The sequence below is a fragment of the Mya arenaria genome, chromosome 13, assembly GCF_026914265.1.
Source record: "Mya arenaria isolate MELC-2E11 chromosome 13, ASM2691426v1".
NCBI classification, from domain to species: Eukaryota; Metazoa; Mollusca; class Bivalvia; order Myida; family Myidae; genus Mya; species Mya arenaria.
The window spans coordinates 69,334,766-69,346,182 of NC_069134.1; the positions used below are offsets into that span (position 1 = coordinate 69,334,766).

General features: G+C 37.8%; 1 protein-coding gene across 1 annotated transcript; it reads right to left on the reverse strand.

Annotated features, from left to right (window-relative positions):
• Positions 1 to 5,408: 5,408 nt before the first annotated feature.
• Positions 5,409 to 11,083, reverse strand: LOC128215511 (uncharacterized; the record flags this gene model as incomplete). The annotated part of the gene is made up of 3 exons (XM_052922194.1): positions 5,409 to 5,632; positions 8,518 to 9,265; positions 10,892 to 11,083. Coding segments are annotated over 3 exons (1,164 nt in total), but the record flags the coding sequence as incomplete, so codon positions are not given.
• Between the last annotated feature and the right edge of the window lie 334 nt (positions 11,084 to 11,417).

Below are 11,417 nucleotides of genomic sequence, written 5' to 3' on the forward strand. Positions count from 1 at the left end.
CTATTACTCTCAGCAGAGGCTTATTACTTTCAGCAGAGACGTATTACTCTCAGCAGAGGCTTATTACTTTCAGCAGAGACGTATTACTCTTAGCAGAGGCTTATTACTCACAGAAGAGGCTTATTACTCTCAGCAGAGGCTTATTACTCTCAGAAGAGGCTTATTACTCTCAGCAGAGGTTTATTACTCTTAGCAGAGGCTTATTACTCTAAACAGAGGTTTATTACTATTACTCTCAGCATAGGCTTATTACTCTCAGCATAGGCTTATTACTCTCAGCAGAGTCTTATTATTTTCAGCAGAGGCATATTACTCTCAGCAGAGACTTATTACTCCCAGCAGAGGCTTATTACTCCCAGCAGAGGCTTATTACTCTCAACAGAACTTATTACTCTCAGCAGAGGCTTATTACTCTCAGCCGAGGCTTATTACTCTCAACAGAGGCTTTTTACTCTCAGCAGAGGATTATTACTCTCAGCAGAGGCTTATTACTCTCAGCAGAGGCTTATTACCCTCAACAGAGGCTTATAACAGTCAGCAGAGGCTTATTTCTCTCAGCAGAGGCTTATTACTCTAAACAGAGGCTTATTACTATTACTCTCAGCAGAGGCTCATTACTCTCAGTATAGGCTTATTACTCTCAGCAGAGGCTTATTACTCTCAGCAGAGGCTTATTATTTTCAGCAGAGACTTATTACTCTCAGCGGAGACTTATTACTCACCGCAGAGGCTTATTACTCTCAACAGAACTTATTACTCTCAGCAGAGGCTTATTACTTTCAGCAGAGGCATATTACTCTCAGCAGAGACTATTACTCCCAGCAGAGGCTTATTACTCCCAGCAGAGGCTTATTACTCTCAACAGAACTTATTACTCTCAGCAGAGGCTTATTAATCTCAGCAGAGGCTTATTACTCTCAACAGAACTTATTACTCTCAGCAGAGGCTTATTAATCTCAGCCGAGGCTTATTACTCTCAACAGAGGCTTTTTACTCTCAGCAGAAGATTATTACTCTCAGCAGAGGATTATTACTCTCAGCAGAGGCTTATTACCCTCAACAGAGGCTTATAACAGTCAGCAGAGGCTTATTACTCTCAGCAGAGGTTTATTACTCTAAACAGAGGCTTATTACTATTACTCTCAGCAGAGGCTCATTACTCTCAGTATAGGCTTATTACTCTCAACAGAGGCTTATTACTCTCAGCAGAGGCTTATTATTTTCAGCAGAGACTTATTACTCTCAGCGGAGACTTATTACTCACCGCAGAGGCTTATTACTCTCAACAGAACTTAATATTACTCTCAGTAGAGGCTTATTACTATCTGCAGAGGCTTATTACTCTCAGCAGTGGCTTATTACTCTTAGGAGAGGCTTATTACTCTTAGCAGAGGCTTATTACTCTCAGCAGAGGCTTATTACTCTCAGCAGAGGCTTATTACTCTTAGCAGAGGCTTATTACTCTCAGCAGAGGTTTATTACTCTCAGCAGAGGCTTATTACACTCAGCAGAGTATTATTACTCTCAACAGAGGCTTATTACCCTCAACAGAGGCTTATTACTCTCAGCAGAGGCTTATTACACTCAGCAGAGTATTATTACTCTCAACAGAGGCTTATTACCCTCAACAGAGGCTTATTATTCACAGCAGAGGCTTATTACTCTCAACAGAGGCTTATTACTCTCAGCAGAGGCTTATTACTATTACTCTCAGCAGAGGCTTATTACTCTTAGAAGAGGCTTATTATGGTACTCTCAGCAGAGGCTTATTACTCTCAGCAGAGGCTTATTACTCTCAGCAGAGGCTTATTATTCTAAACAGAGGCTTATTACTATTACTCTCAGCAGAGGCAAATTACTCTTAGAAGAGGCTTATTACGGTACTCTCAGCAGAGGCTTATTACTCTCAGCAGAGGCTTATTATTCTAAACAGAGGCTTTTTACTATTATCTCAGCAGAGGCAAATTACTCTTAGAAGAGGCTTATTACGGTACTCTCAGCAGAGGCTTATTACTCTCAACAGAGGTTTATTACTCTCAGCAGAGGCTTATTACTCTCAGCAGAGGCTTATTACTCTCAGCAGAGGCTTATTATTCTAAACAGAGGCTTTTTACTATTATCTCAGCAGAGGCAAATTACTCTTAGAAGAGGCTTATTACGGTACTCTCAGCAGAGGCTTATTACTCTCAACAGAGGCTTATTACTCTCAGCAGAGGCTTATTACTCTCAACAGAGGCTTATTACTCTCAACAGAGGCTTATTACTCTCAGCAGAGGCTTATTACTCTCAACAGAGGCTTATTACTCTCAGCAGAGGCTTCTCTGCTTATTACTCTTAGCAGAGGCTTATTACTCTCAGCAGAGGCTTATTACTCTCAGCAGAGGCTTATTACTCTCACCAGAGGCTTATTATTCTAAACAGAGGCTTATTACTATTACTCTCAGCAGAGGCAAATTACTCTTAGAAGAGGCTTATTACGGTACTCTCAGCAGAGGCTTATTACTCTCAGCAGAGGCTTATTACTCTCAGCAGAGGTTTATTATTCTAAACAGAGGCTTATTACTATTACTCTCAGCAGAGGTAATTTACTCTTAGAAGAGGCTTATTATGGTACTCTCAGCAGAGGCTTATTACTCTCAACAGAGCCTTATTACTCTAAACAGAGGCTTTTTACTCCCAGCAGAGGCTTATTACTCTCAACAGAGGCTTATTATTCTAAACAGAGGCTTATTATTCTAAACAGAGGCTTATTACAATTACTCTCAGCAGAGGCAAATTACTCTTAGAAGAGGCTTATTACAGTACTCTCAGCAGGGGCTTATTGATCTCAACAGAGGCTTATTACTCTCAGCAGAGGCCTAATACTTTGAGCAAAGGCATTTTACTTTTAGCAGAAATTTTATTTTCGACAGATACCTATTCCCATGATGCATAATTGATCATAAAAATGATTTAATTAGCATAATAAAACAAATACATGCATTTGTTTCATTCTTTATTCATAAATCACTAAACTTTGTTAATTTGTTAGTACAAACATAAATCAGTGAATAAGTAAAGCACAAAAAAATAAAATTTACAGAATTCAACAAACTGGAATTATTTGTAGAAAATTCTCTTTAAGACGAAAAATTGGACGGATTGTTTGCGTAGTTTGTTTTGTTTTGTGGGGGAAAAATACCGACCAGCAGCATTGTACATAAACATAGTTTAAGTATGCATTATTCAAAAAAATTACTATAACGATGGTCAATTAGTTTACATCCGGCATAATCTTTATACAGAGGATCATTGTTTGTTTCTGTGTAAGATCGTAATATATTTCACCGAAAGAGGGTCAAATTTTTTATTTCAGGAGTGACGTAGCCACTTGTGAAATATTTAATTTTGGTGTTCATGAGGTGAAATATATTGCAATAAATATATATTTATTCTTTTAATTGAAAACATTGTACATGTTTTGCGCATAAATATATTAAACAATGTGACATTTCAGAATTTTTAAATAAAACCAAATGTTTTGATTCAAAGTGACATGAATACTAGATTAATTGAATGTAAAATGAAGATGTAACACAAATATAATAGCTTCTTGTTAATGGAAGGAGCATATTACTAACATGCATACATGAATGAATTTGTTAATCTCATACAGTTACACATCAAAGCAAAAAAATATATATAAAGATAACAGTGATTTCTTTAAAAAAAATATTATTCAAGTGCCTTTAAATTGAGACAATTTTCCAACTTTGGGAAAATGCAAAAACATGCCAACATAGCTGAAATGATAGCATATGTACATGTTTCATCTTTTTTTATGCATATAAAGAGTGGGAATTGTGAAGAACTTATTTGTTTTTTTAAGAAATACTTTCCTCATTTATTCATTCATGGAAACTGAGTGCCTACCAAATTAGGAAGTATAAATATAAATATGTATATAAATGGAAACTTTATCGCACAGGGAAACAGCTTTTCAAGGCTGTAAATCACTGGATAAATGCACATTACATCACCAAATTTAGATAATATCAATGATTTTTTTGGATGATGAAAAATACTCTATCAAAAAAGGCTCTAACTACACATTATGTTAGATAAACTATAACAAATATTTGGTCTTTAATTTTAAAAACATTCAAAAAGCATGAAAATTATATTAAATAACTTCAAGTTTGACAACTAAGGATACAGTACAGTACAGTACAATACAGTACAGTACAGTGAACATGGATTAGTTCATTAGTTAATGGACAAAGGGAAATAACTACTATTAAAACACTAAGGCCTTGAGGAGTCAATTTAATCATCAAAAGTAAATCATTACTAACAGCTTAATAAATTACTCCCAAATATTTTAACATACAGGGGTTCTTAAGTTCAGGATAAGTCCTAAAATCAGGATCGACGGCTTTTAATTTGACGATTGTACAGTAACTGTTGTAATAGATTTGTGTCGCATGTACATTTGCATTAAAAAAACTAAAAGTTACCTTGAAATGAATATAAATGATTTTAAAGGAATTTCAAAAAGGGGTCATTGCCCCGTAACCCTGCTTTAGACTCAAGCAGACCATCGGCTATTTTTCATAATGGAAAATCATCAGCTGCTAGAATGCCTGAACATTAATCATTTGAAAAAAAAATTAAATGAAATAGTAGATGAATAAAATTGACTTAAGAACAGAAAGTTGAACTAAAAGCAACAAATGATTTGTTTACCTTTCAGGTATGCATTTGGATGAACAAGCCTTTTAGATAATCATCTCAAAAAATATCAAAACTACCAAAAAAACCCAGTAAATTCATTAACCTTTTCATAAATTACAACCACCAAAAATGCAATTATAATAAAAAATCAAAAATTTTACCAAATAGTATGCATTTCTGATTTTTTTTTTAACATTTATACATATCATTTTGTATAAAAAGTCAATGACATATGCAAATTATTACATGTTATATATATAGCGGCAATTTCTGTGAATTAATATATAATCAAAACATTTCAGAAAAACTTTGTAAAAAGGACGGAATAATAACACATTGAGCGTTTTCAAAAGGTATCATACAAAAATAATGATATATAATGTAACATACAGCAATACTAACCATACTGTATAACTTTCATTTCTCAAAACAAATTATTTGCTTGATATAATAATTAATGTATGTTTCATAATTTAAAATCAAACATGTATTTTTCATAGTCTTAGTTCTAAATGCTATGTTGAAATTACTATGCAATCTACTTGCAGAGTAGTTAGATGTAAAGATTTCTGACATCGTCCATTTACATCGGAGGTTGTTTTCAATAAAAAATGGCTAAGGAGGTCTGAATGTTCACTTTAAGAATGACAAATATAACAGCCTCCACTCTGAATACATCTATGCTATGAGTATCCCTAGAAGTGTTCTGAATCAACAATCCACTTCCTTGGATTCTTTAAGTAATCTTTCACAAACTCCAGAATTATCTCCCCTGAAAACTCCTCCCTTTTCGCTCTCCTGCGTGATAGTGGAGGGTAGAATGCTGCATGGTTGTGGTCCTCTCGTTTTACGATCACGAGACGTGGGTAAATGTACATGGACAATGGATCCGGGTCATCGGGCCGTGCAGATTCTGCAACTGAAAAGGAACATAAAGGGCTGTAATTAAGGTGAAATATTTGCAAATGTTTGTAGAAAACATGGTAGCCAATGAGCACAGTTAAGAATACATTTTGATATGACCTTTGGAAAGGAGTTGTTTGGTCTTGGGTGCAAGTGAGTTTGGCTAGTGGTCAACAAGCCGAACCGGGTTTTTTTTTACGTTTTTTTTTACGGTTTACCCATCAACACAAAACCACACTCTTGCCCAACATCGTGCTAATGAAAGTGACTTAGCATAAGTTAATATAACATTATTCAAAATAATTGTAAAAATAATGTTTAAACTAAAGGTGACGCCTAAGGTCAAGGCAAACCTTGCATGTATTGTTGCAAAGAAAATATAATTTCTCCAATATTGTTATTAATAATGTGTTCCCTTTGTCTAAGACAGTGGTCACACGCATTCTTATATTTCATTAAATATGTGCTCTGCATCTGTTACGCAAATATGCACACATGTTTGAGAATAAAGGCGATATAAAAACTTCATAAGTCACCTGATTAAGTCCAATACATCACCACACTTTTTAACTGAGGTCAAGGTCATTTCCCTGATATACTGCTATGTTTGATAGTGGACTAAAATAGATGACAGCTAACATGGCGTGTTTGATCATAGCAACATTAAACGCAAACATAACATACTTCAAACAAATGTGACAAGTTTAATCTCCGCCAAAATATCCGCCATCTTCATCTCCCCCGCATATTTACATTCATACTTTACAGGTATTTACGACTGTGTCGGTCAAATAAGGCAATATCAAACGACAAAATTAATATCACTTCATGGAGACATACAAACAAACAATACACAGGTTCTATAAAGGATGCCAGAGTACGCTGATTTATTTTCATGGGACTGTAAAACTGCTAAAATATTGTGCACTTTATTTAATAAAAGATGATTTACATTCAGTTCAATAGCAAAAAAAAAGTTGGATGGTTTATTTTAATAGCTACGAATTGATATTATGCAATTTGTTAACCTGGTTGGAAATGCCATTTAAAATACATTTATAATGACTCATCAGTTTATGCTCATTGAAGGTAAGAAAGAAATCACACAGCTAAAATTCAGGGATCTCGCCATGAGCGTAGCGAGATAACATGGCCTGCTAGGGGAGATAACTATCAGATAAGGGGGTTTCAGGGGAGATAACTTAAATGATGCAGGACAGGATCTATTGTAATGCACTTTCTCTTTATTGCCATCTATATTCATTTCAAGTTTCATTTAAATCCATCAAGTATTTTCAAAGATATGGCCTAGACAAGTACCCATGTTTGAAAAAATCAGGTTTAGGAAATACAACAACAAAATATGCAGGGCAGGATTATGGTTCTTGTGCACTGCATATTCTCTCATTGCCTTCTATCTACATTTTTAGGGTTTCTTTTGAATCCCTTTAGTATTTTCATAAGATATGGCCTGGACAAGCATCAGTCATGAATTTTTTTTTTTAAGGGGAGAAAACTTTATCCATAGGTAAGATAGGATTATGTTTTTTGTACACTGCTCTTTCTCTAATTGCCATCTATCTGTATCGCAAGTTTGGTTTGGATCTCATCAGTAGTTTTGAAGTAATGGCCCTGACAAGCACCATTTAAGAGAAAAAAATGTTAAGGGAGATAACTTTATTAATATGCATGATAGGATTATGGATGTTGTGCACTGCACTTTCTCTAGTTGCCATCTTTCTAAATACCAAGTTTTATTTCAATCCCATCGGTAGTTTCAAAGTTATTCACAGTGTAACAATGGACGGACAGAAAGACGAACAAAGCTGCAAACTAAAAAGAACATCCCTAGAAAGTATGTGCAGACCTGGGTGTACCATAACACATCTTGTGACTGCAGTGTACAGGTTTTTGTAAAATTGGTCAGATTCAGTCATTTTTTTATTGTAATAAAAAAAGGGGGAAAAACAACAGCCAGATATTTCTTGAACAGCAAACCCCGATGTTGTTACAAGGAATGAGGACAGTCTCATGGATGAGCTGTTTTCATGCATCAGTGATTCTAATATTTGAGGCCCTCATAGTTGATTTGTAAAGATATTTCTTCTGTTAATCAATGACCACAGCTTATTGCTAATGACTTTCAAACACTTGTTTATATACAGATATAATTATCATGGCCACACAAACTAATTTTAACCATGAATTGACACCTTTAACAATTGAAATGTTGTTAAGTATGTCCAATTCTTAATTAAATTGTTGAAAGGCATCAACAATTTTATACATGTTAGTTCAATACTTCAGTGATGTTTTGAGGGGGCTTGACAAGGGTGTGTCCCCCAATTATAAATTCCTGGATCTGCCACTGCAGATTAAAAAATTATACGATGTCACTCTTTGAAATCATATATAACAGAAAACCAATTTGTATATAACTTTCCCTTTAAATTAGGAAATGTTTACTATCCTACCCAAGTTATATTTCTATTGTATTAACAGTAACCTTAATATCAATGAACGCCTAGCAATATCTGTTAAAACATGTGCTATGAAACCTCAAGTTACACATTTTACCCCTATGTTCTGGTTCTAAACTGGTTTTCAAGAACATTATTTATTTCAATCAAACAAGGATGGTTTTCAAGTCACAACAAGGTCTTGGCTGCAGCCCGCTTCATTTTTTTTTCCAAATTTCATTAGCGAGATCTGTACAGTTCAATGAAAACAACCAATCCCCGTAATCAGTTATATAAACCGCACATCTTAAAAATTTTAGGACTTTTTTAACTTAATAGTACACTGGTAACTTGAACCGGAGTTGTCATGAAAGGCAGTGGGTGAATGGGTTTGGGTTGACATGGCAGTTCAACCTTTCAGGAGAGGGTTGGCCTGTTTAACCTTGCCAGATGGTGTAGAGATGGGAGGGCTGTTTAACCTTGTCGATGGGGGTTGGGATGAAAAAGCTGAGGGAGGGGTTGGGTTGGAAAATCTGTTTAACCTTATCAGCAGAGCTGGGATGGAAAGGCTGTGTAACCTTGAGGGAGGGATTGGGATAGTAAGGCTGTGTAACCTTGAGGGAGGGATTGGTATAGTAAGGATGTGTAACATCAAGGGAGGGATTGGGATAGTAAGGCTGTGTAACCTTGAGGGAGGGATTGGGATAGTAAGGCTGTGTAACCTTGAGGGAGGGATTGGGATAGTAAGGCTGTGTAACCTTGAGGGAGGGATTGGGATAGTAAGGCTGTGTAACCTTGAGGGAGGGATTGGGATAGTAAGGCTGTTTAACCTTGAGGGAGGGATTGGGATAGTAAGGCTGTGTAACCTTGAGGGAGGGATTGGGATAGTAAGGCTGTGTAACCTTGAGGGAGGGATTGGGATAGTAAGGCTGTGTAACCTTGAGGGAGGGATTGGGACAGTAAGGCTGTGTAACCTTGAGGGAGGGATTGGGATAGTAAGGCTGTGTAACCTTGAGGGAGGGATTGGGATAGTAAGGCTGTGTAATCTTGAGGGAGGGATTGGGATAGTAAGGCTGTGTAACCTGGAGGGAGGGATTGGGATGGTAAGGCTGTGTAACCTTGAGGGAGGGATTGGGATAGTAAGGCTGTTTAACCTTGCCGTATGGGTTGGGATGGAAAGGCTGTGTAACCTTGAGGGATAGGTTGGGATGTTAAGGCCGTTTAACCTTGTCTATTGGAGATGGGATGGGAAGGCTGTGTAACCTTGTCTATGGGGATTGGGATGGAAGGGCTGTGTAACTTTGAGGGATAGGTTGGGATGTTAAGGCTGTTTAACCTTGTCTATTGGGGATGGGATGGGAGGGCTGTATAACCTTGTCTATGAGGATTGGGATGGAAGGGCTGTGTAACTTTGAGGGATAGGTTGGGATGTTAAGGCTGTTTAACCTTGTCTATTGGGGATGGGATGGGAGGGCTGTTCAACCTTGTCTATGGGGCTGGGATGGGAGGGCTGTGTAACCTTGTCTATTGGGGATGGGATGGGAGGGCTGTTCAACCTTGTCTATGGGAATTGGGATGGGAGGGCTGTGTAACCTTGTATATTGGGGATGGGATGGGAGGGCTGTATAACCTTGTCTATGAGGATTGGGATGGAAGGACTGTGTAACCTTGTATATTGGGGATGGGATGGGAAGGCTGTGTAACCTTGTCTATGGGGATTGGGATGGAAGGGCTGTGTAACCTTGTCTATGAGGATTGGGATGGAAGGGCTGTGTAACTTTGAGGGATAGGTTGGGATGTTAAGGCTGTTTAACCTTGTCTATTGGGGATGGGATGGGAGGGCTGTTCAACCTTGTCTATGGGGCTGCAGGGTTGCCAGCACTTTGGTGAAATAAAATTCCCTGACTTTTCCCTGACTTTTCACTGACCAATTCATGTTTTTCACTGACCAAAATCGTCAAACACATAAACGGCCTCCTGACCTCCCCTATAGCCGTCCAATCCTCCCATTATATTTTTGCATGTAAACTTGTATTTATTTTCCAAAATATAAAACATTTACATTGTACATCAAAGTAATGATTCAAACATAGTGTTCTACTATTCTTAACTATTTCTATTCAAACACAGTGTGACTGTTGGTCAGTGAAACATGTGAAACATTAGCATGAAAACAAGAACATAGGGCTCATTTTGGCATATCATGAAATAATCACTATAAAATTAAAGACTTTGAATGAGTATGGTAAGTAAGTAAATTCTCTTTTCTGGTGTTATATTCCTACAATACAACAGAAATTACGTATTAGTCAGCTCTGGAGGCAAGGGTTGCAAAGCCTTTCAGTCTTTAGGCTGAATGATGTTCTAAGGTAAATAATGGGTATTATAATCACTAAGTTAACATATAATGCTTCTTAATATCACAGTTTACTGTTATTTGAATTTAATGCTTAACTGTGAGAGTGATAAAGTCAAATATTAAATGCCTAAAGACTGCCATAGCCAAGAAAGACCTTCAATGCGTATATTTTTCGACCTTTGAAATAATTTTTCCCTGACTTTTCCCTGACTTTTCAGGATTTTCATTTTTCACTGACCAAATTTCAAAATTCCCTGACAATTCCCTGACCTTGAAAAAATACCCAATTTCCCTGACTTTTCAAGTCCGCTGGCAACCCTGGGCTGGGATGGGAGGGCTGTGTAACCTTGTCTATGGGGCTTGGGGTGGGAAGGCTGTGTAACCTTGTCTATTGGGGCTGGGATGGGAAGGCTGTGTAACCTTGTCTATTGGGGCTGGGAGGGGAGGGCTGTGTAACCTTGTCTATTGGGATTGGGATGGGAAGGGCTGTGTAACCTTGTCTATGGGGGTTGGGATGGTAGGGCTTAGTAACATTGTCTATTGGGGTTGGGATGGGAGGGGCTGTGTAACCTTGTCTATGGGGGTTGGGATGGTAGGGCTTAGTAACATTGTCTATTGGGGCTGGGATGGGAGGGCTGTGTGACCTTGTCTATGGGGGTTGGGATGGTAGGGCTTAGTAACATTGTCTATTGGGGTTGGGATGGGAAGGGCTGTGTAACCTTGTCTATGGGGGTTGGGATGGTAGGGCTTAGTAACATTGTCTATTGGGGTTGGGATGGGAGGGCTGTGTGACCTTGTCTATGGGGGTTGGGATGGTAGGGCTTAGTAACATTGCCTATTGGGGTTGGGATGGGAGGGCTGTGTAACCTTGTCTATTGGGGCTGGGAGGGGAGGGCTGTGTAACCTTGTCTATGGGGGCTGGGATGGGAGGGCTGTGTAACCTTGTCTATGGGGATTGGGATGGGAGGGCTGTGTTACCTTGT